We start from the raw sequence: 24,183 nt of genomic DNA, 5'->3' as shown, positions 1-24,183 counted from the left end.
ACAGAGAACGGACAGGCAGACAAAAGTGCCTTTGCGAAATCAGCTGGCGCCAGAGAAACCTCCCATCATCTCCCGCCCTTCCCCCAAGGAATTTCAGCCACGCCCCCTTCCTCCAACCAGCAGCCAAAGGCAACGCCCCCCGAGAAACCGGAAGCTGCTCTCTATTTCGGACTTTATGGTAGAGGTCCCCTTCGTGCTTCCGGGCTGCCGCTCTAGGCCTTGTCCCTCTATGGCTGCTGCCCCCCCCCCCCCGTTCCAGAGAGGGACCTTTTTGGTACCTCTTTTTTTTGGCGGGGGGGGGAAGGGATACCAGGCTCGGAAGCGGCTGACCAGCCCGGGATGGCCAGAAAGAGCGACCCTTCAAGGGCGGATGGAGGGAAAGGCGGCACGGAAACCTTTCCCCTCTCTTCTTCTCCCCCCCCCCGGGAGCCTGACCGGAAGTCCTCCGCCAGGGCTCTTCCGCCAGGGCGGCCGCGGTGCATGCTGGGGCGGGGGAGTCTGCGCCGGCGCCGGGCGGGAAAGGCTGGCCGCCTCTCTCCCGTGATGCCTTGCGCGCGGCGGCGGCGGCGACGCGGCTGAGGAGGCTCATGGCGGCGGCGGCGGCGATGGCGGCCCCGGCCGACCCGGGGGAAGCGGGCCCCGCGGCGGGGGCGGCGGCGGGAGGGCCGCGGAGCTCGTCGCTGGTGGAGGCGGTGCTGGCCTGCTCGGGGCGCCTGGAGAGGGAGGGCCTGGGCGGCCGCCTCGCCCGCCTCTCCTGCCGGGTGGAGGAGCTCAAGGTGGGCCGAGGGCGGGAAGGAGGGCGGGGCCTGGCGGGGATGGGGGGCGGGGCCTCGGGGGTTGGGGGCGGGGCCTGGCCGGCAAACTCTTCTCCTCCCCCCCCACCTCTTTCCACCGAAGGGTCGCTCTTCCTCCCTTTCCTGGAACTTCACGAGGGGTTTCCTGAGCATGGGTGGAGTGCCGCCCTGAGCAAGACCCAGCCTTGCAGGGAAGGTTTTAGGCAAGCACGCTGCCTCTGAGCATGTGCAGAGGGTTCTTACACACACACACACACTTTGGGGCTGGAGAGCTTTGGAGCGCAGGGTTGGCAAGAGGGCAGAGTGCCAGGGGGGGAACATGGATGCTCAGCTGGGCATTGGGCTCTGCTTGGAGCAGATCTCGCTCAGTTAATTGAATCCCCCTGGATTTTGTGATGGGTGTGTGTGTCTGTGTGTGGAAGGGCGAAGTTTTGGAGTCTCTTGAGGAGCTGTGTGTTCGCAGATGAGGAGGGAGAGGAAGGCGGCCGAGGACATTCCCAGACCGCTTGCTAGCCTTGGGAGAGAAAAGAAGTGGCCAGGACCCTTTCTGGGGAGCATCCAAAGTGTTCTCAGGGATCCAGGACTTTGCGCAGTGCCTAACGTCCAAGAAGCGCCCTTCCCCCACCCCCCCCATCCCAGACCTTTCTCGGCATGAAGGGTTTTTATTTATTTATTTATTTATTTATTTTGCTTTGCTACCACTTCCCCTCTTCTCTTCGTGCAACAGAAGAGGAATTTAGTGTGTGTATGTGGGGCGGAGGGGGTGCCTTGTGGAAGAACATCCTTTAGCGATCCCGGAGCAGCGGGTTGTTTCTGCTCACACTCAGAGACTAGAGGTGAGGCAGGGTTGTCATCATCATCATCATCTTAGAACTGCAGAGGTGGAAGGGACCCTCTGGATCATGGAGTCCAAGCTTCTCTGAAGGAGGCCCCGTGGAAGGAATCAAACTCCCAAACTCTGTCTTCACAGCCTTAAACCACTGAGCTGTCCAGGATCTGGGCATGAGTAAAATTCTTCCAGGGTCAGGTGAATCACCTGGTGCAGTTAACTCTGGGGATGGCTTGTTTTATGCTACACACCTAGCGGCTTGCTTCGCACTCTGGAGCTCCCTTCTTGGGGTAAATAATGGAGCTGCTTGCAAGAACTTAACCCGTTGCTTGGATTGTGGCTCCACTGCCAGGCTTGAGATGAGTTCCTAGTTGCTCTTCCTTTTGTCTTTTCAGGACGAGGTTTGCAGCATGATCAACCAGAGGTATGTGGAGTTCCTGCCCAGTGTGCAGAGCGCCAAGGATTTGGAATCCCAGGTGGAAGAGCTGGCCGGCAGTATCGACCAGCTGAAGGCCAGGATCGAAAACGAGGTGAGGACACTTCAGGAAATCTGGAGACTTTTGCACGAATTGGGTTGGCCAAAACAGAGAGGAAATCATTTCTGCCCGGATACTCGGCAGAAATGTCCCATAGAAGTGCAAATATTTGGACATTGCTGCCAAATTGAGGACTGTCCCATACTTCACCTAATCCCTCGTTCCTGGGACAGAACAGCTCATGATGCATGTAAGAGGAATAGTATTTTTTTTTAAAGCTGATTTGAAACATCCATGGGCTTTAGTAAGAGGTCTTCTGAGGTTAAACCCCACAGAATGTGGGTATTTTATAGTGTAAAAGCAACTAAATAATGCTTGCAGTGTGTAGTTTGATATCTTCTTGGGTTCTCTTTCAGGTACAACATGACCTTAATGTCGCCATTGCAGAATTTGCAGAGTTGAAACAACAGCTGGAGAGAGACACACTGATTCTGACTGTGTTGAAACAGCTGCAGGAAGTGAGAGATGAGCCTTGCCTTCCATCCTCCTGTGCTTGTTTTGTTTTGTTTAACCAACTCCATTTTCAGATCTCTCATCAACCATTGTTCCTTTTTTCCCCCTTTTAGTTTGATGCTGCTCTTAAGCAGTTTAATGCTTTGTTAGCCCAGAAGAAATATGTGCCGGCAGCCTGCCACCTGAATAAGGTAATTGTCATGCCTCCAGGACTCCATGTGACCGCTTCACAGTGAATTCATTGGCTTCCTGGTGTGCCATTAATTGCTAGGTGCAACTTGCTCTCCCTCTTTGCCCGCTAGGCCCGGAGGAATTTAAAAATCATGGAATCCCGCCGAGGCTTTGAGCTGAAGATTTTGAAGGCGCTTAGCAGGGAGCTCACCATACAGACCCAAAACATTATCTACCTTTTGGGTCAGGATTGGGAGCAGATGGCTGTGTGGAAGCTTCCTCAGTCAAAAGGTATAGGATCCACTGCTTGCTTGTTTTGTGTGCAGTCCTAATGGGTAATAAATAGTAAGAACGGTTTTGACCTTGGTCAGCCAAAGGTATTGCCCGCAGCTCTGGAGGAATGTGTGCCTTTTTAAAAGTCAGAAACTTGGTTTAGAACTTGGGACTGTCTGTAGAGCAAAGTATTTGCTCTACAACTGAGCCATAGCCTCTTTCCTGAAATGAATTTTTGCAGTATTCCTCGTGAGTGGAATTGAAGCCGTACCTTCTCAGTGAGTTTTTAGACTGAGCAGCTGCTTTCCTGTGTGCTGTTTCTAACCTAGAACTCAACAGCCTGGAGTCAGCCATGCAGACGGAGCTGCATTTACGCACCGTGCTGGCCAAGGAGGACTCTGCCACGTGCCCAATGGTGGGAGCAGTACTGCAGGCGTTTGCCGTCTTGGGCGAGCTCCGGTTGAAATTCAGGCACTTTGGTAAGTTCTGTTTAATCCCAACACCAGGTTCTTAGATGTAACGTTTGATTCTTCTTCTGCCTCTGAAGCTATGAAACGCTGGCCCTTCGACAAGAGCCAGGCTCTTCGGTTTTCCTTTGCTTTGCTGTACTAAAGTCAAGAGGTCTGCACTGTGGAACGTTCAAAGTGCTGTCTCCTTTAGCATTCCTGGAACTGCCTGAGAACTCAGTTCACGCTGCCTCTTGGTGCCACCTCGCTCCTTACCCATCAGGAATGATCTTGTATTTCCCAAGCCATAACCGTTGCGTCTCCTCGTTAGAATAGCTGGCACTTAATAGGTGGAGGAGTCTGTAATTGGGCTGACATCACATCCTGAAGAAGCAGGAGGCAGCATAGAAACTCAGTGCTGCAGGGGCTTTACTTTATCCCTTAGAAGACTGGAGGGGCCCAGTATAGTGCCTCAGTGTTTTCAATCAAAGAAAACAGGATGGTGAAAAGAGAAAGGTTAGGAAGTGGAGGCTCCCCTTTGATTGAACACAAAACGGATGTGATTTGGCATCCCTTTTCCCTGGGAGGCCGTGCTCTCAGCCGGTTTCTCTCAGATCGTTTTCAGGCTCTGCTGACACCTGCTGCTTCCTCCTTCCTTGTGCCAGGACAGTTACTGCTAAAGCACATCCTCCAGCCCCTGATCTCGCACCCGTCGCTGCGACCCTTGCTGGAAGAGCAGTCCGACGCCATCACGCTGAGGTTTGAGTCCCTTGGTTCTGACCTCGGGCATCCTCCCCCGGCAGAAGTCTTTGCCAAGATCAAGCTGGTGCTGGAGAGTCTCCACAAATACCAATTAGGTGAGTTGCTCCCGGGGAGGAAGCACAGCTGCTGGAGTGGGCTGTAATAATGCATCGTCTTCCACTGCAGAGGATGTTGATGGAAGCTTCTGTACAGAGAGGTGTTGTGAAGCCAGCAGGGAGAAATTCCACGCATTTCCACCTGCTGGGGCCAGCCCTTTGGAAGGGCGAGCTACTCCCACCCTTGGGGCAGTGGTGCACCTTCCCAGGTCAGCGGGCAGCCTCAGAGCCTTCTTGCCGCCTAAACGCCGACCATCTTTTCCAGATGTCCCACTCGACCTTGGCGTCGAGGACGAGAACAATACTAGGCTGGTCTTGGCAGAGGAGTTGGGCGATGTGATCTGGAAGGACCTCTCAGACTGTCTCATTCGTGATTGCTTGGTCCACTCGATCCCAAACAACAGCAGCAAACTGGGACAGTACATCGAGGTGAGCCCTGGCTTCCTTTGGTTCAGGGGAATAGGAAGTGTGTGTGTGTGTGTGTGTGTGTGTGTATGTGTGTTTGGGGAGGGAGGGGACATCTGCTGGTGCAATTGCCGTAACCTTCCCTCTAGGCTTTCAGAATGATTTCTTGAATTGTCAGTATGAAGCAGGGGAGAACATTCTCTGTGGGGTCACGGGCCAGTTTTCTGCCTGTACAGTTTTCTAGTGGCTACCTGGACCATTAAAATTGCATAAGCCCTCCCCAAGAATTAAAGCAGAAGTGTCCTGGTTTTGAAAGACAGTTGAATTTTTCTGTGTTATGCTGCAAAGGGGCTTTATGTGATTTAAAAGATAAACTTCCAGGAGCAGCCTCTTCCTTTTCTCTTTCGGTGGAAGGCCAAGAAATAAAAGGGGGAAAAAAAGACTTGAGGGCTTTGTTTTGTTAAAATATCCCCAGTGGATTAAGAACACAGCATAGCGAATTGACTTGGCCTTTTGCTTGTTTGGAAGCTGTTGTCGTGCTTGGTGGGTGTTCATGCTTTTGCCTCCTAATGGGTTCAGAGAGCACGGGTTCAAGACATGCACCCCAGAGCCGCACAGCTCTGTACCCGGCTCACCTGTGGCTACCCCCTCCCGCCCCAAACATCTCCAGGTTATTAAAGCTACCGAGGAGTTTGAAAAAGCCTTGAAGGACATGCGGTTCCTGAAAGAGGATTCCACCGACCTCCTGACGTACGCCCGCAACGTCAACTGCCACTTTGCTAACAAGAAATGCCAAGATGTGATTGTGGTGGCGAGGAATCTCATGATGTCCGAAATACACAACACCATCAAGGTACCAGAGTCCCTCAAGGGCTGACAGTTCTCTTGAGGTGTAAACATTTCCCATCTTTAAGCTGCCATATGACTTTTTGATTTGTTTAGCCGCTGGGCCCCTGGAATTTCTGAAACTGGTTGGAGCGTGTGCGAATCCCAGTTTGGTGCTTTGCTCTTGCAGAGGCTTTGCTTTCTGCGCCCAATACTAAGTCGCTGCTGCTCTTCCCTTGGTTCTCACAGGTTACTCCAGATTCCTTGGTATCCCTGCCTAAACTACCAGACCCTGGAGCTGGTGACCAGTTAAAGGCTCTGGCCACACCGGATGCCCTTCGGAAACAGGTGCCCAGTTTGGAGAATGAGACAAGGCTGAGCCGGCATACTTTTTCATTTCCCGCCTGCCGCATCAGCGATTCCGTCCAGAAGTTAATGGTGTTGGCTTACCAGACGCTCCAGGAAGCTTCAGCCAGCACAGATCAATGGTGAGGGCTCAAAGGGAGGGCGGCGGGCTCTCCCCTAGGTGGGAGTTCGGGAGGAGGGGGCCTTTGAGTACATGCTGTTTTCTTGCTGCTGAAGGAGCTACGGCGGATGTTGTGCCTCCCTTGACTTACACAGAGCAAAACCGTAAGGGGAAAGCACTCATTTATGGAGGAGCAGGACTGCAAGGGGGGGGAGAACCCAGAAAACCTTGCTGAAAATCTGAGTTTCTAGTCATCTAGGGTTGCATTCCAAAGTCCAGTGGTGTCCTCTGGTGACCTGGTGCTTCTGCCAGGGCTGTGGCATTTGGGGCAATCATGACTCATGGCGATGTCTCTCCCTGTCTCCCCATCCAGCTGCATCCAGCTCTTCTACTCCGTCCGGAACATCTTCCATCTGTTCTGCGACGTGGTGCCGATGTATCACAAGTGAGTGGCATCCTTTGTTTACACCAAAACATTGCCAAGGAGGAGGGAAGAAATGCCGTTTTGCTGCATTTCTTGGCGGGGGGGTGTCGTTAGGCCCCGACCGTCTTCCCAGGATTGGCCAGCCGCCCAAGGGAGTAACTGGGCCATCGTTGCTCGTTGGCCTCTTAGCTAAAGTGAGACACACTCTGCTTTTAATCGCTGCACTGTTGCTGTCTCCAGATTGCTTTCTTTGTGTGATCTGGTTCGGCCTTCCCACCGTTGTCCTCCTGCACCCTGCTTGTTCATCAGGGGTTTTGTAACTGTCCAATTCTTGCTTTGTGAGTCTGGTGGTTTTGACTTTCTATATTGCCTCAAACCCGGTGTACTCCTTGAGAGCATTTGCTGTTATCTTGCCTTCTCTCTCTCAGTCTCTCTCTCTCTCTCTGGCCTAGAGAGAACCTTCAGAAACTTCCCCAGCTGGCAGCCATCCACCACAACAACTGCATGTACATTGCACATCACCTCCTGACCCTGGGCCATCAGTTTCGCGGCCGTGTATGTGACGGGACGGCCACTTTCGTTGATCTGGTGCCTGGGTTCAGGAAACTCGGTGAGTCCAGCTGAGACTCATATCTTCTACGTGTTCTGTTTTAGCATACATTCTTCTTGTCGGCCTAGATGGTCTTCTTGAGCTGCTTACCATTAAAATGCCCAGCCAGATGCCATTTCCCCTGAGATCCAGATGTGCGGGTAGAGAGAGCAGAAACTTAGATTGGTGGTAGGATTGCAAAAGTCTTGTGTTCCATGCAGTTCTCTCCAGGGGTGTGAGAAGGGAGCAGCAGCTACTCCACTTCGTATCCTCTTTGTGTGGGTTTTATAGATTTTTGGTGGCAGGTCAGAATTTCAGAAGTGTGGTGAGCCAGCTCCTTGAGCTCCAAAATTAAAGAGTTTCGCACGCAGCATTCCCACACTTCTACCTTTTCCTCAGGGACGGAGTGTTTCCTGGCCCAGATGCGTGTCCAGAAGGAAGAGCTCCTGGAGCGACTTTCAAATGCCCGGAATTTCTCCAACGTGGACGACGACGACAACTACAGCGCAGCCAACAAAGCTGTACGGCAGGTGAGCAGACGGGAGCTGGGGGAGTCAGTCCTCACTAGACTCTGTGGAATGGGTCCCTGGTAGCCTTTGCGTCCTGTTTGACTCCAAAGAGGGCACCTCTAAGCCTGCACCAAGAAAGGGCTGAGCTGGATTAGCAGAGAAGGAGGGGTTTGGTGGACCTCATATTTGCTCCAGCAGCCCATCCCATGTCTCTGGGAGTCCCTAGGCAGATGTGAAGGCAGTAGCCTCCCCACAACTGGCGTTCTGGGGTTGGTCGCTTCTGAAGCAGCGTTTCCCTTCCAAATCATGTCTGGTAGCCATCGAACGGTGGTTCCCAACTTTGGGTGCCCAGATGTTTTCAGACTGCAGTTCCCAGAAGCCTTCGCCACCAGCTGTCCTGGCTGGGGTTTCTGGGAGTTGTAGTGCAAGAACCCCTGGGCCGTAGGCAGTGGCTCCTGGCCTCAAACATATCTCTCTTCCCCTTTTAAAGCTGTCTGCAGGAGAACTGAGGAAGACAACCCTTTGGGAGTGGGGAATTCAGGCGTGTTTCTGTCTGCCTTTTCTGTCTACTTTTTCTGAAGTCTTGCTGTGCCCTTTTGCAGTTGACGCTGTGTTACCAGCCTTCTTGGGCTGCCCGTTTGGACCTTCTTGCCTCTTGTCTGTGTTCCTTTCCAGGTCCTGCACCAGCTCAAGAGGCTTGGATTGGTGTGGCAGGATGTCCTTCCCGTGAACGTCTACTGCAAGGCCATGGGGACCTTGCTGAATACGGCTCTCGCCGAGATGATCAGCAGAATCGCTGCCTTGGAGGTGAGGGCTGTGTGGGCCGTGAGTGGCTGCTCAGTGCCAAGGTGCCTTCCCCGCCCCATAGGTTGCGCTGCCTTTAACAGAAGCCGCCTGCTTTTCTGTGGAGCTGCCCCAGCTTTTAGCAAGGTGCAGAGCCCACTTACCTATTGATGGGGGGAGGAGAGCATCTGATTCTGTTCTGTTACAGCACAGGCTCCAGTTTCCCTTCTGCTAAAGTGATATGAAGAATGCTAGCTAGACGCCCCTATTTCCCGTTGCATTTATTCCAAATCAGCTGGACAGTCTGGGAACCTTACGCGGCCCAGTGGTTCTGGACAGCATAGCTTCCTGTTCCGTGGTTAACTAAGGCCATGGAGTTTGCCAGAACCACTTTGTGGGCGTAGGATTTAATCCTACTTGAATTAATTAATACTGGGTTTCTATTGCAGGCTGGCTAGTTCAATGCTTTAGGTGTCTGGCTGCAAAGCCAGAGGTTGGGATTTTGATCCCCCACTGCTATGTCTCCTGTGGGACGAGCCCGCCTGGGTGGCCTTGGGCCATCTGCACAGTCCCGGGGCGCCTCCTAGTGGAAGGGAAGGGTCAACCGCTTCTGATGTTCTCTACCTGGGGGACCCTGAAAAAGGCTCGCCATCAGTCAGAATTGACAGTACATAATTATGATTATTAAAGAATGTTATTATCCGGGCGTTGCTGAACTGATGAACATGGCGTCTTTACATCATCTGCTCATTGGCTGTTTGCCTTTCTCCTTCCTGTTGATAAGGCGGTGCTTTAAAAAAAGTTACATTGGAGCATCCATCCATGGAAGAGTGCATGCTTTGGGAGTCAAGGTGCCTGCCTTTGAGCATGCCCGTTTGAGGCTAGTATGAGAAATAGATGGTTTTCTTAAAGCCCAACCCAGTGTTAAATGCTGGCCTCGAGGCCGAACGAGAATGTCCCATGAAATATGCAACTCCAGCTTCCTGGAAAAAGCCTAATCCTGCTGAAGGGCACGAACGGGTGGGTGTTGGTGTAAGAGGAACACGGCAGCTTTGCTGAGACAGTCACGTTTCCTGTATAAGGTTTGGGAGAAATGAAGATGGCGGAAGACCTGGTCTCTTTAGTTGGAGGCACTTTGTGGTTTGTTGTGTCTCTTGTGAAAATGCCTCAAGTCTGGTCCTGGAAGCCACTTTCCCTCTCCGTTTGTGGACAGGCAGATGAGAAAAGCCTTGCCTGTTTCCATAGCTCTCTCTCTCTCTCTGTGTGTGTGTGTGGCAGTTCTCTCTCTCTCTCTTTCTCTGCTCCACCTGCCAGAGATGGGAGGATGTGCAAATGGCCGCCGCTCAGCTTTTGGAGAAGGCCTGCCTGATGGCTCTCCCATCACCTTGCAGGATATCTCTGCCGAGAACGCAGACCGGCTGCATGCCCTGTGCCAGGTCGTGGTGGAGGAGGGTCCCCGGGTCTTTGTGCCCCTGCCCGAAGAACAGCAGAACAAGCCCTTCCAAGAGGAGGTCCCCGTCTACGTGCCCCAATGGATGATGTTCCGGGAGCTCATGCTGGTCCTGCAGGCCAGTCTGCAGGAAATAGTGGACCGGTGGGTGCTGCGTTTGACCTCTCCCGGGCAGGCCTGGGTGAGGAGGGAGGGGTCCGGGAGAACCCTGTGGCCCCTGCTTTCCAGACCCCCTAGCTAGGTCCTCCCCCAATGGAAAACAGTAGTGTGTGTGGGGGGGGGGGGGCGATATGTGACTTTGTGCTCCTGGAAGTCGCCAAGAAGGGTCGTTCTTGCTGCGAAAGGGAGTGCAGGGCTTCCCACCTACCTCCATCCCTCGAAATGAAACCACCCCAAGAAAGCGAGGAGTTCCTGCTTTTATTTCTAATTTATTGTTACTTTATTGTATTTAGCTTTTGCAAGGGGTCATTGGGGCCCACAGGGGGCCCTGCCGGGTGGTGGAAAACACCACCACCACCACCCTTTCAAAATTGGCTGCCCCTGCTGTAGCGTGAGGCATAGCACGAGTCGGCTTGTAGGTCCATTCTCCACTCTCTTCCGGTCCTGTTCGATATCACTGCTAGAAGGGTCCATAGTCTTTGTCATATATCATTTACCCTTCAGAGATCCGAGTTTTTCAAAGAATGTTGGTGTTTATTTTTTAAAAAAGAAAAGGCTCCATGAAAGGAGGGGTTTCAGGCGGCAACCCAGTATCCCCCAGACCGTCACAGGCAAAAGGTTCTGAAGACTCCCTAAGACCTTACACACTTTCCTCCCCTTTCCTTTCTCTTGGTTTATTAAGTAACAGCGCTTGCTGTTGTCTTCTCCCCTTCCCCCCTCCCTTCCTGTTTCCAAGGTGGGCTGATGGCAAAGGGCCCCTCGCAGCCGAGTTCTCCCCCGGCGAGGTGAAGAGCCTGATCCGAGCTTTGTTCCAGAACACGGAGCGGAGGGCCGCTGCCCTGGCGAAAATCAAATAGCTTCTGGTTCTTAAAACGTCTTCCGGGGGTGTACGCTGCAGGTGGCACGGCCTGCGGTCCTTTGCTTGTCTAGCTCGATGGTTTTCCCCTCTGAAACACTTCCTGGCCTTTGTCTACAGAAGTTTCTGGCAGCCAGGCCTGCCGCCTGTTCAGAGGAGCGTCACCCAATCCACTGAGGAAGCCAGGGGTGGCCTGGGGTGTCCAAAGATCATGGCCAGACACTGCCCAGATTTTTTGACTCCATGGATTTCTGCAGAGGTCTGGGCGCTCTCCCTTATTTCTGCTTCGGGGGCTTGGTGAGACCCATCTGGGTCTGGTGGAACTCCTGGATCTACCTCTGACAGGGACGTGAGGATGGTAGGGTCGGCGGCGCGGCTCATGGGCCCTGGTAGGACAACATCTATGCAGCTTTCTTTCCTTTTTTTTTATTTACAAGAGGCATCCTTTGTGCCTCTTTGCCCTCCTCTCTTCTTTGCAAACAGCATCTGAAGCACACAAGACTGGAAGTTCTCTCTCTCTCTTTCTCTTTCTCTTTTTCTCTTTCTGCAGCCTTTCAGGGCTCTTAAAAAGTGCCAAAATGGGCTGGCTGCCGCTTTTAGTGGATGTGGTGCAGCAGCCAGAGGAGGAGGCTGGGTCTTGTCCGAAGCCTCTCCTGACATCCCCCACCACCGCAGACTGTGCTTGGATAAGGGGAGGGGTGGGGCTGCTTCCGGGGGCAGAGGGCATTGCTGCCGTGGAGGGCCGAGCGGAAGCCTTTCCTCCCCCTGCTCTCTGTATTTAAAAGCTATGCACGGAGGACGTCACAAGAGGCTTCTCGTCCGTCTCGCCATGCTTTCCTTGACGCAAGTATCCCTTCTTGGTCATGCGGAAAGTTTAAAGACTGGTGGCCCCTCGGCTTTCTCAACCCTCCTCTATCCAGTTGGGTAGACGCCCTCACCCCCCACACCTCAGTTCTCAGGTATGTGACTGGAGATGGACCTTGGTTGAGTGGAAAACCTCTGACTCAGCACACGTGCACCCATGGATTCATCATCCCCTTTTTTCATGTGATGATATCTCTTTTAGTATTTTTTTTAAAAATGCACCTCAGTTTGCAGGAACTAAAATCAGTCACTAGCTTTTGAAAGAGAAACTGGGTTGAAAGGGGGCAGCCTAAAGACAGAGCAGGAGAAATGTGGAATGACTAATTTCTTCAAAATTATTTTGTATTATATTATTTGCAACAGGCTAACTGGCGTTACTCCCTCATGCTGTTTTTTTCCCCCCTTTCAGATTTGGTTAAGTGGGGGATTATTAAATATTTATCTCTAAATTAGCCTGAGTGGCACATTTTCATTTGCAAGAAAAAGTGACAGCTGACAGCGGCTGCTTTTCTTCTCTCTGCCTGCCCTTTAAAGGCAGCCTTGTTAGTCAGTTTCTGGCCCGGGGAGGTGGGGCAAAATATCACACGCCTCATTTTTACTCACATGGTACAGGAAAATCGCTTCCTTGCTTGCTCATTCAGTTTCAGTCCTGGTCATGAAAGAAACAGAAGCCTGTTTTGGCAAAGAATTCCAGGGGTTAAGTTTGAAGATAATGAAGTACCATTATCTTTGTGGCAGGTCTGAATCTCCCAGTTTCAGCTCCAATTTTAAGGGGTGATTAGGCTCCAGTGCCGATGACTTTTAGCTTTATTCCTTTTCCCTGTGACCCATCCCTTCTGTGGGATTCACCCTTTTCACAGCAGCAGCATTTTAACTTTCTTGGATTCGTTGGCCCATGATGGGCATGAACTCAGGTGCCAACCGGAAAAACCGACTGGCCTTTGTGCATGGGGCCCGTTGCCCAGCTGGGAGGTGAGGACATGGAAGGCAGCGGCCGACTCCAGCCAGGGAAGCCAGCCTTGCCTATCAGCTGGGGGGGTGGGCAGCAGCCAGCTCTGGGTCACCACAAACCCCCAGTTTTCCGGTTTGTGCCCAGCCCATGACCTCAGGATCCCGTTCCTGGTCAGTCGGTGACAGTACAAACATTGCCACGATGTGTTTAAAATCAGGAAGGCTTTCTTCCAAGCATCGAACCAAGTTGGCTTTTGTCTAGCCTGCCCCTTCATCGGCAGCCAGGTGGAGCCCTTGAACTGCTTTCCAACCTCTCTTTCCTTCCAGCGAGGCAGCCCTGCCTCTGATCTGGTCTACTAATAAACTCTACCTTAACCATCAGAGGAAGGCACAGGGTTGTGTGAAGTTGGGCTGAACCCCACACTCGAACACACTTTGCCGAAAAGGGGCTCCTGGCTGCAGACCACCTCCATCATGGTTGTGAATTGTCTCTAGTTATGTCTCAAGAAGGAAAGGGGTGGGGGGGTCTCTGTGCCAGGCCTGGTTGCTTGTCGGCTGTTGCTACCCCTTCTCTTCCATAATGTGATGGATCCAGTCCAGGAATTCCACCACTTTGGTATAAACCCCAGGAAGTCTTGGTGATTTCAAGCCCTTTTCCCGGCTTCCGATCCCCACCAGGCGCGGCACGTCTGCTTGCTGGCAAACCAGTGGGACCCCCCTCTCGGCCTGCGAGGACAAGAAGATGGAAGCGTGAGTTGCCATCCTGATCTCGCCCAAGGAGCGGCGCTGGGGCCTGGGTCTTTCTCTCACAGAGCACAGCTCGGTTCGTGTCAAGCTTGTTCCGGTTATGAGAGAAAGGATCTGAGCTAAGTTCAGGAGAAACTTTTTGATGGTCAAGAGTTTTCCAGCCGTGGGGTCAGAATGACGCAGGAAGCAGTGGGCTGCTATCCAGTTGGGCTGCTCTATCTTGTCTATTGCACCAAGAAGGTGGTCAGGTTATAGGGGGAGAAAAAGGGGGAAAGATACTGGCTGGAAACGAAGCTAAGAAAGAAACAGAACGATAGCATTCCTGCACTTGGGGAACAACAGAAACATGGGTTCCCTATCTATTTACAGCTCGTGAAAGAACTGCCAAGTATTTGAATTGCATTATGCATTTCAATATATACAGCTGCTTTGGAAATATTTGTGTCCAAACTATGCTTGTGTCGACGTTTGAGGTCATCCAAACAAAGGTTTGGGCAGAAAAGTTGTCAGACCCCCTGAAATCTGTCTTCATAATTGTTGCCCTGCAACCTTAGTTCTGCCTCCCGCCCCCCCCCCCCCCGGCCAGTTACTACCTTGCAAGTGGAGGTGTTTCTGTCCACATAGTGGGCGCAGAGCATCCGTGGCGTAATCTTGCCTGCGTGCATGCAGGAGGTGTTGCAGTTCTTGCTGGTGATAAGGCTCACTGACACAGCCGTGGGCGTCTCAGCTGAGGAGCTGGTGGCTGGGAAACAAGCAAGGGGAAAACAAGCATCCTTCAATCTTGATGCAGTGTGTGATAGCAATAGGGTTTTCCCAAAAAGGAGCCGTGGGGGCCATCCGAAACAGTGAAGATGTCGTGAATCGTCACGGATGTGGTCATTCTCAAAGAAGAGGCAACTGCTGTGTGGTTTTTCACTCCTGCCTAAGACCCAACACTTTTCTCCTCTCATTGACAGTTTTAATTTAAAAATGTGGATTTCTGCAAAATAAAACACCCTATTGTGTATTAAAACAAATAATAATAATTCCCCCCCTTTTTTTGCAAAAATAAAAATGGAATGCAAAAAGCTCACCGATCTTGTCCACTGGGGAAACCTTTGGAACCCCCTTTTTCCCCCTTAAGAACTAAACAGGCAAATGTCACGCCTCAGTTTAACCGAGGAGAGCCATATGATACTGTATTTGTTACCTGGTAAGCCTGAAGTCAGTTCTGGCCTGGGTATTATTAAGAGATTGCTACTGACCTGAAGGGACCCTATAGGTCATCCAGTCCAGCCCCTGTCAAGGAGCCACACTGGGGAATTGAACTACCTACCTCTGACTCCACAGCCAGTTGCCTTAAACCACTGAGCTATCTAACCATTCTCAAAAAGTCATGGTTCCAACCTCCATACATACATCAGAATCTCAAATCCAGCAAGCAAGCGTCTCCAGCTACAGACCCTTCCCGCTATGGTCTGAAGATTGGCTCACCGTTTTCCGGTCGTTGGTAGTCCTGACCTGAGATCCAACAGGTGCTGCTGTTGGGAAGGTCCTGGTGGGAGAGGGGCAAACATACAGCCTGGACAGTCTCTGTCGAAGAGGGAGAGGGAAGGGGTCTCATTGTCATGCATGCTAGACAGCTGCCAAGATCCAGGCTTCCGTCCCTGGTGTCTCCAGACAGGGCTGGGCGTCCTGGGAGAGAAACACCCGGCCCAGATCTGGGGGAAACGTCATCGCTAAGTGTGCAAAACGGATCTTTGCTAGGAGGCAGTAGCTTCTTCTGGAGCTTGGGAAAAATTACTTCTAAGTAGAAAGGTTAGATACTGGTCTGTTGAAGCCATCGGCAACTGAGCAGTGGTAGCAAGATCCTGTGGGTCCCAAGGCAACCATCCTGCTTGCTCTGTTACAAGTGACGTTGGCATGCCATTACAGCCCAGTTCCAGAGATGGGAAGGATATTTATTCGAATGGGTTGCAAAGACATAAAACACAAGAGAGAAATGCAAGGACTCTGGTCACCTTGCATCTCTTCAAAAGCACCAAAAGAACCTAAATGTCCCACCCTTGGCAAAGGGACGTTCACCAAAGCTTATGTGATCATCCTCTGGTCCGCAGAGCCCCATTTTTCCATCTGAGATTTAGTGCCGCCCTCTGCAATCTGAGATGCCTAGCTGTGCAATTCAAACTTCCATGTCTTTCCAACTCCCTGTTGTTTTTTTAAAAAAACCACTTACTTTGATTAGGAAATCCTTCTGCCTCCTCCCTTCCTTCCCCATGGGTGTGGATAGGACTGTCTGGGCTGGGTAAGGAACCGTGCTTGAGGCAAATGCAATCGTCATAAGTAGGGTCTGCTTCCTAGAATCTAGATAAGTCCGCTCAGTTCCCTCCCTTCTCCAGACTCATTTGGGCCAGGATCTCTTCCCAGGTCCATCTGGATCTCCTCCTTAATTTGTGATTCTGTCCTAGTCAAGTTCTGTAGCCCACCCAACGGATCTCCTAGATTTTCCTCTGACCGTCCCCTTTGCACGGGTACATCTTCCTGGCTGGCTACAACATCCAGCCCCTCTCGACTCCTTCTGCACCAGGGGCTTTCGCCAAGCTGACCAAGACCACTCACCAGAGAAAGCCAACGGCTCTTTGAGTTTCAACATGGCAATGTCGTAGTCGTGATGCTCTCTGTCGTAGTTGGGATGGGCCACCACCTTTTCCACGGCAACTCTCCCTTGTCCTTCATCGTCTTTTGGTTCAACCAAGGCCACCCATCCAGAGAGCTGAAGCTGGCTGAAATGGAATAAATAAATAAACAAGACACACTTCAAAGCTTTTCCATCTTGCCTTGCCCGGCAGTATAGAATTCAGTTCTTTCTCTGACATAGCTTTAGGCCGGTAGAACCTGGGCTGGTCAACGGTAACTCATCCAGACTCCGGCATCATCAGCAGGAAGAACTGCCCACTGAGAGGAATAGTGGGACGACTAAGACCAGGCGTGGCGGAGACACTTCCTGGCAAAGAATATCATCATTTTCTTTGCTATCACTAAAATGTTGGAAAAACAAAAACAGCGTCACTTGGCTTAGGCCAGCTCTTGGCGTGGGGCAGCCTCCCTGTTTCTGCCGCTCTGGCTCAGATGTCTCTCAACTTACCAATCCACGCAATGAGCAGCTGTGACAATCCATTTGTGTGACACCAGGGTACCTGCGCACACAGGCTGGGCGTTGAGATAGAGGGTGACCTGCCAAGGCCATCGCCTCAGGCGAGTCTCCTTTCCTCCCGTTGTCTCGGCTGCTTTTGAGTAAGCAGTGCCACACTCTGTACAGGGGGGAGAGAGAGAGAAGGAGAAGGAGGTTTCAGCCCGCCAAGGGAAGGAAACAGACTTTACTGGAGAGAAGGCTGGCCACCAAAGGCTTCCCAGCATCTTCTCTACATTGCACCAGATCCTTGGGAGACTTTCCAGGCACTCCTTCAAAACAACCATTGTGCAAGACAAAAGGTTGTTGTTGTTTAGTCGTTAAGTTGTGTCTTTGTGACCCCTTGGACCAGAACACATCAGGCCTGCCTGTCTTCCACTGCCTCCCGGATCAGATTCATGTTGGTCGCTTTGGTGACCCTGTCCAGCCATCTCGTCCTCTGTCATCCCCTTCTCCTCTTGCCCTCACACTTTCCCAACATCAGGGTCTTCTCTTCCCATGAGATGGCCAAAGTATGGGAGCCTCAGCTTCAGGATCTGTCCTTCCAGTCAGCACTTGGGGTTCAGAATGGATAGGTTTGTTTTCCTTGCAGTCCAGGGGACTCTCAAGAGTCTCTTCCAGCACCAAAGAGAAAAGGTTTGGGGGGGGGGGGAATAAATACCTTGCCAATTGGTTTTAGAGCTTTTTCTACTTTGAAATTCAATTTTCCAGAGGAGCTACGCCTGGCTTCCTCCCTGTTAATCTTTAGGAGGCAACTTAAAACGCTGAATGGATGCCTTCTCCATTCAGGTTTCTAGACTTCAAGGTTCTGGTAAAACACCTGGAAAGACTTGCTAAAAGCCTCTGCAAAAAGCAATGACTTTATGGGGTGGGATTGTCTGGTGGCATGGGCTCCCTGTTCCCACAACTGCCACCTCTGCCCCCCCCCCCACAAGGCACTGTCCAAATACAGCAACAGAAAGGATGGAGATAGAGAGTATCTGTGAATGCAAAAGAAATCCCAATAGGTTTACCCATCTTTTATTCTGCGTGCAGCATTTGGCGTGTTGAAGGCTTGTGTCTGGAAGCAAGGAAGAATGTCAGGGGCACCTCACTGAGCTGAGGAATGTGCTACTCTGTTAGGGCAACTCCGGGGGCCAATGTGGCCAAAGTCTGGATGAGACCCAAGTACTTACCAGAACATTTGAGGGCCACGATTCGCCCCGAAGGACAGCTACTCCTAAACAAAACAAACTGGCAGTTAGGTGCTGTGACACGCAGAGAGGCGGCTGAATCTAGCCAGGAAGACGTCTGGAAACCCCAAGAAATGTTCAGGGTTTCAAGGCCTCTTCAGACCATTTAAACTGCAAATAAGTTAAGATTCCCTCTGCCTTTTCTTGGAGATGCCTGCACAGGTGTTCCCAGAGTGGTGTCATAGATAAAGTGATGGACTACGGAGAACAGGGTTCGAATCCCTGCTCAACCATGGAAACTCACTTGGGAAAACGGGACTGGTAAAACCACTCCTTCAAATATCCCCCTTACCCTGAAAGCCCTCTTAGGGGTCACTTGATGGCAGAGAACACACTTTACCATAACCCACACGCCTGCACAGGTGCCTTACCTGACTTGCCATTTTCCTGCAGCATCTCCCTTCCAGCTGGGTGGAAGCAGAGCATACTCTTGGCGGCGGCTGACCGTCACATCTGTCAGGTTCACCCCTTTGTGGTGGGTGAGGCTGCGGGAGGAGAAGAGAAGAAAAGACAGCCTTTTGAGAAGGGAGAAGCACGGGGGTTGGACTAATTCAATGCACCCGGAGGAAAGAGAAAAAGATGAGCATGGGGTCTCTGTGAACGTAAAAAGCCATCACGAGGTGGAGTCAAGAGTTCCTGGATTTAGGGATGTTTTACAGCCTGAGGATTCTGCCATTTCAGGAACTGGAAAGCATGTGAAGATAGGATTGAATTCTGCAGGTTTCGGAGAGCCATTCTGCCCCCTCTTTTGAACCCTCGCTAGTATTTTGGTGGACAAAGTTGTCTCTTCTAGAAAAAGAGCAGGCTGGAAAAAAAGGCTGGCACTTCTCACCGAACGTGGCCCAGTTGCCTGCAGATTCTCATCCCCAGCGAGCTGTCCCAGTTTTCATGGCACAGGAGCAGCCAGTTGGCTTGACCTTCCGCCTGCACTTCTACCACGAAGGTGCTTCTGTTTACTCTGAAAAACACTGACAGAACTGGCTTGTTAACCTGCCTGGAGCAAGCCAAGAGGGTGGTGAGGTTTCCTGCCAAAGCTGTCCTTCAAAGGCCTTCCTTGCTGGATGGAAATGGAGTCGTCGTCCCCCCCCCCATGGTCGTATTTTGATGCCAAGCCACTTGCCAACATGACCCACCCTCTAACAAAGCTTCCTCCCCATTCATTTCAATGGAGGGGGCAGATTTGCGCCTGCAAAGGAATGAATGGATGGCTGGACTAGAGGGGGAAGCCTACTGAGACAAGTGAAGAACGTCTAGGAGGTGTCTGACTTCTGGACTTTATGCACCTTCCTATTCCCCCGTGGAACTGAGCACATCTGCTTAAAGTGCAGCAAAAGCCGCAGGAGAAATGGTCTAATTGGGTTTGATTAATCACTTCCTGAGCATTTTATGCAAGCAAAGCACTTCTGTGAGTTTCCTCCCCCACCGTCATGGTAACTTTGCAAGCTCTGATGATGGCATGAACCGACTGAATTGGGAGTTGGTGGCGATGAAAGAAGGGGCTGGTATAGCATTTATTCATTTTGAATCAAAGCTGCTGATCGTATCCTTGTCTTCTGTGGCCAGGCTCCCTCTGGGTGGATCTCCTTGGATCTTTGCACAAATGAAGTCAAAGACCACCAGGATGGGAATAAGGGCAGACCACAGAATACCTGTCAGCTAAGCTTCAGCAACCAGGAAGGAAGTTTGGGGAATATATGACATTTGGAGGGCAGGCTAGGAAAGGGGGAAATACTCCAAACCTCTCTTGTTACTGGTGTTTCCAAAAGAAGCTTCTTGGTCTCCTTCTCCTTCTACAACAGCTTGGCACCCTGTCAAATGGGTTCCTGGGTCCTGGAGGGGCACAGACTCTCGATGGTGGAGAGGCTTCAGCAGTTGTTTCACTAGGAGAGAGACAGCAGAAGGGAGACCCAACCATGTTCCATTTTTGAAGTGAGGAGGGGGCTTGGCTTCTCCCTCCCACTCAACCCAGATGGTTGGAGAGGGCACCTTGAAGAGACGGATGCCTAAGAAGTTCACACCCCTATGGTTCCACTCTGTTCCTTGTGGGAGCTGCCAAATCAACTTCTGCAATGCATGTGAGAGATGTCACTGTCGTTCTGCACACCCAACCCAGCTGATGATGTCCGTGAAGAAAAGGAGAAGCCCCCAAGTGGGGCCGATACTCACCCAGGGACCAAACCCCAATGGATGTTCCAGTCAATAAGCCAACGGTTCCAAGGAGCAAGAGGCACCTGCACACGGTACAAGTATTTGCTGCAAAAGAGGATGTGTTTATAGGTAGGTTTAGCGATAGAACGCACGCTCCTCGTTGCTCCTTCCAGTTGGGCATTTCCCTGTACGGATGAACACAGTGCTTCTGAAACCCAGAATGGCTGCTGTCACACAATAGAGCAATGGGTTGATTCGACATAAGACGGCTTCCTAAGCCCCAAGAGTCATTTCATTGGTTTCGTGCTTTGGGGTTCATCTTGAAGGAGACTTAACTAGATTACAGAAATCTCCCCAGTTGCCTCCCACTTCCACCCGACCCAGATCCTGGCAGAAGGTTACCATGAAGGGACAGAAGACTAAGAGGTTTGTAGCCTCAAGTCTCTTGCCATTGCTGCCACGTCTGCTTCTGTGCTGTGCGTGAGAGATGGCCCTTTCATTCCACACACCCCACCCAGCTGATGTAGACCATCCTGTTAAATACAGAAGAACCTCCGGTGGGCCTGATAGTCACCCAGGGGGCAAACCCCAAAAGTCATTGAGGGGAATGGTAGAAGGAAGGAGATTGCAAAGAGGGAGGGGGCTATACCAAACTTGATACAAGTTCCAGCATCAAAACCCTGTCATTCCATGGCTTCATCCTATCCAGCTTTTGACAACTCTTGGACAGGATCCCATCGAACAGCTCACCACGTCTTCGAGGTGCTTGTGATCTCTCTTCCTCTCTTGCCTCCAAAGGATCAGGCTTACAGCTTTGAACCTGAAGACCAAAGAGTATACTGGAAGTATTCACTGAAGAGTGAAGGCCAGTCATCAAGGAGTAAGGGTGGTTAGGAAGCCCCAACCATCATGGCTCATTTGAAAGAACAAAGAAGAATCTCACAGTGTAACTTTTCATGGATTGGAGATATACAGGAAGCGAGAAAGAGACCATTAGCTGGATCTCATTGGCAACCAAAACTGAAAGAAAGAAGAATTGGGGGGGGCACCCTGTCCCGCTGCAACTGCAGATCAGAAAATTAGTAACTGCTGGTTATCTACATTTACAGTGTTGATAGCCTCTGCCATGGGGCAGATCACTGTTTTCATCTGGGGCGAGTGGGACAAGGAGAGGCTCACCAGGATCGCAACCAAAAGGTCAACACAAGTGGACCCACCTACGCTTAGTTTGCTGTTGAACCTACTCCTTTGCAAGCTGTAAGCCATACCTCTTGTAACCCCCTGCGAGTCGGGAGAGTGGGGATTAAGTGGGAAGCACCCCATCTGCCCAAACAGTCGGACCACCCCAGGGTCCTAAGGATCTGTAGAACCGAACTTCCTTTGTGGGTTCTAATTCAGGAGCTTCTCATCGGTCATTGCTAGCCAACGGGAAAAGGCAGACCCTCTCTCTGTTGGTGTGTAAGTCAGCTCCTCAAAGCAGCAAAATCTCTGCATTATTCTCCAGCAACAGTGTTTTGAACTGCTTTTTGTTATTGTTGTGGAGGATGGTGTTAAGGTAATAATTATCATTGCCTTCAATATTATTATTTTTTAAAAAAACATTTTTGTTCTTTCTGAATTCATGGTTAAGCTTCCCAGCCTAAGCATATGTCTGGGAAGCTGACAACTAAAATATCACGTCCACATGTCTGAGGACATGGGCTCTGATTCGGTTGTGCCACAACGAATTTATTGACTTTGAAGGTATTGCAAAACTTTGTCTGTTCGTGCTAAGATTATCTCTCTGGAAAGAAGACAGATTAATTTTTTTAAGTTGTAACGAGTAACAAATTAAGAGACTCTTGCATGCATAGAATTTCAGTAAAGCAATGGAGAAGAGCAAAAGGGTGGACCAATGGGGGCACTCATTTGCCCAGGGATCAGGCCCTAGGATCTACGAAACGGGACAGCTGGTGTGTTGTTGTATGGCGTGGGTGGTGTTTGTCCTAATCTCCCAGCCCCTGATGCCTGATACCTACCTTGTTGCCTACCCTGCTGAGATCTTTTCCCAATCCAGGGGTAAGAGAAGGGGAAAATTTGTCTTACCATGGCGAGGAAAGCCTTAGGGTGCTTCAGCTTAGGGTGCTTCTAAGCAGACAGCGAGGGAGAGCTGAAAATGGCAGAGGGATGGGAAGACTGTGGTTAAGTAGACTCTCTCTCTCTCTCTTTGTGTATGTGTGTGAGTTCATGCCTTGTGCCCCAATGAATTCCTCACACCCACCAACCTCCAGTGAACAACGGAGCCATTCTCTCTGCCGAATGGGGTTGCTCGGACATTGTTGCCCCCATCCCCTTATCTCCAAGCTGTTGATGGGATACCTGGAAAGACAGCGATGGGTATGTGGTTGCTTAGCAACCTCTCCTCTTTCCGTCTCATCCCCCTGCAAAAGATGTCCAAGGCACCGCTGGGGAACTTTTCTGAGGCTTGTTTATGGAGGGAACCTGAGTGACATTTACTGTTGATGAAACGTTGTTGAAATGAAGAGTGCTTGATGATTCTCTCTTTCTCCCTCTCGTCAAATATTACGGGGAAGTGATTATTCTTAGTAGCAGGGGTTTTAGAGAAAATTGCCCTCATCTCACAGTCCTTCTTTCTCTCCAAAGGTCACCCCAAATGCCATCACCAAGGGTTCGCTGCACATTCAAATGCCCGTCACATGGCTTCTTTCTCCAAATAACATGGTTTCTAACTTGCTACCAAAAAGGTGGTGGAAAAAAAATTAACAGTTACACTGAGAGTGAACTGAAAAACTATTTTCCCCCCCAGACTTGTTTGTCTAGGAACAAAGATGCTAAAATTCTGCCTCCACGTAAGAAAGTTGGCATGCTGCCTACTAAATCTGGTCAAAGTCAAGAGGGCAACAGGGCTTAATTTTAGACTGTTCTTGCTTGGTGGTCCCCCATCCTCAACTTGGCCATCTTCAGTGTCCTCTTGGATGCAACATAGCCATCATAACAGGCGGTTCCGGAATGATCCAAAAGGGAAATTTCAACTGTCTGTCTCTCTTTCTCTCTGTGGTTTTGTATTTGCAAGCAGGTTTGCCTTAGCAGGAACTTTCTTAACATGGTCTTGCCTCAAATTCATTTCCAGCTGTAGCAGACAGACTTGGCCTTGAGCAAGAAAACACAATGTCCTTCTTTTATGAGCGCTTTCTCCGCAGAGATTCTTGTCCTTTGCCTGACGGCGGTGAAATTTCAAACCCTTCATTAATCCCTGCCCCAGACCCCCCCCCATGCCCCATAAAGGTCTCGTCAACTGCCATCATTTAGTATTCTTATTCTCCCAAAGGCCAAAGATAAGGGATGCTTTAAAAAGAAGCAACCACCAATCTCCCAGCTGCTCTGTGCCTGATGACGAGATGATGTTGGAAGCCAACATAGACATACCCCTTTCTCCACTGCCGCTCTCACTTAGCGTGGCTTTTTAGGACCGAGCAAGACATGAAGTGGGTTGATGAACCAAGGCGGGGATCAGGTTTCCTGATACCATCTGATCTTAATCCACATCCTGGGACAACTGCAACTGAAGAGTTTGTTTCGGGGAAATTTTGCGAGGGCTATCCGGAAGCCATGCACCCAGAAGGATTTGCACCCTGGGCACAATGAAGGGTCTAATTCATCCTCCTTTTGGAGATGCTAGGATTCTTTCCGTGTTTGCTTCTCATCTGTATTCTGGAGCTGACCCAGGAGGTCTCTGGCATCCTGAAAAGCCCTGAGATGATTTATATACGAGCTGGTTGGAATATTTAAAATTCACATTAATTAGAAACGAACAAGTTTTAGGCTGATGGTGCAGCTTCTGCAGAGGAAGGCGCTGAGTCGTGTTCTTTTCACTAACCCTTTAAGGCACAAGAACCTCCCTTTTCAAACTGATTCGGTTTTAAAGAACAAATGAAATGTGATGACTGGCATTCAAGAGCCACCTGGACACACTGGCTTAGCTCTCAAGGGCCTTTGCTATTCACAGAAGTCAGGGCTGGGTAAAAGTTCTGAACCATGAAGGGCCTCCTCCACCCTAGATGCCCTCTTGAAATTTCTTTTGTAAAAAAAAAATCAAAAGGGCCCCTTACCTTCTATAGCACTAGTTCCCAACCTTGGGGTTCCAGATGTTCTTGGACTACAACTCCCATAAATCCTGGCCAGCACAGCTCATGGGAGTTTTAGTCCAAGAACCTCTGGAAACCCAAGGTTGGGAACCACAGCTCTGT

General features: G+C 50.8%; 2 protein-coding genes across 2 annotated transcripts; one reads left to right on the top strand and one right to left on the bottom strand.

The window, feature by feature from the left end:
- The first annotated feature begins 445 nt into the window (after positions 1–445).
- ZW10 (zw10 kinetochore protein) lies at positions 446–12,138 on the top strand. Its single transcript, XM_072979334.2, has 16 exons — positions 446–776; positions 2,019–2,153; positions 2,516–2,617; positions 2,726–2,803; positions 2,915–3,074; positions 3,386–3,535; positions 4,168–4,359; positions 4,625–4,788; positions 5,435–5,617; positions 5,839–6,077; positions 6,429–6,500; positions 6,932–7,089; positions 7,468–7,598; positions 8,253–8,384; positions 9,752–9,954; positions 10,706–12,138. Exons 1-16 carry the CDS (start codon positions 588–590, stop codon positions 10,824–10,826), a joined length of 2,409 nt encoding a protein of 802 aa, XP_072835435.2. The 5' UTR covers positions 446–587; the 3' UTR covers positions 10,827–12,138.
- Positions 12,139–12,503: 365 nt separating this feature from the next.
- Positions 12,504–21,202, bottom strand: TMPRSS5 (transmembrane serine protease 5). Its single transcript, XM_078379699.1, has 10 exons — positions 21,154–21,202; positions 19,955–20,041; positions 18,621–18,813; positions 18,160–18,273; positions 17,732–17,775; positions 16,512–16,677; positions 15,986–16,149; positions 14,861–14,959; positions 13,981–14,411; positions 12,504–13,366 (listed from the first exon to the last, which is right to left on the bottom strand). Exons 1-10 carry the CDS (start codon positions 21,200–21,202, stop codon positions 13,202–13,204), a joined length of 1,512 nt encoding a protein of 503 aa, XP_078235825.1. The 3' UTR covers positions 12,504–13,201.
- Positions 21,203–24,183: the final 2,981 nt, after the last annotated feature.

This window comes from Pogona vitticeps, chromosome 8 (assembly GCF_051106095.1).
Source record: "Pogona vitticeps strain Pit_001003342236 chromosome 8, PviZW2.1, whole genome shotgun sequence".
Classification (NCBI taxonomy): domain Eukaryota; kingdom Metazoa; phylum Chordata; class Lepidosauria; order Squamata; family Agamidae; genus Pogona; species Pogona vitticeps.
This window is presented reverse-complemented; position numbering and strand designations above follow the sequence as displayed.

Coding starts and splice junctions, on each gene's coding strand:
- ZW10 (XM_072979334.2), top strand. CDS start 588: ATGGCGGCGGCGGCGGCGATGGCGGCCCCGGCCGACCCGGGGGAAGCG. Junction 2,804..2,914: donor CAGCCTGCCACCTGAATAAG/GTAATTGTCATG, acceptor TTTGCCCGCTAG/GCCCGGAGGAATTTAAAAAT. Junction 7,599..8,252: donor CCAACAAAGCTGTACGGCAG/GTGAGCAGACGG, acceptor GTTCCTTTCCAG/GTCCTGCACCAGCTCAAGAG.
- TMPRSS5 (XM_078379699.1), bottom strand. CDS start 21,202: ATGGCTTACAGCTTGCAAAGGAGTAGGTTCAACAGCAAACTAAGCGTA. Junction 18,274..18,620: donor AGGCAACTGGGCCACGTTCG/GTGAGAAGTGCC, acceptor CTCCTCCCGCAG/CCTCACCCACCACAAAGGGG. Junction 16,678..17,731: donor CGTGGCCCTCAAATGTTCTG/GTAAGTACTTGG, acceptor CCCCCTGTACAG/AGTGTGGCACTGCTTACTCA.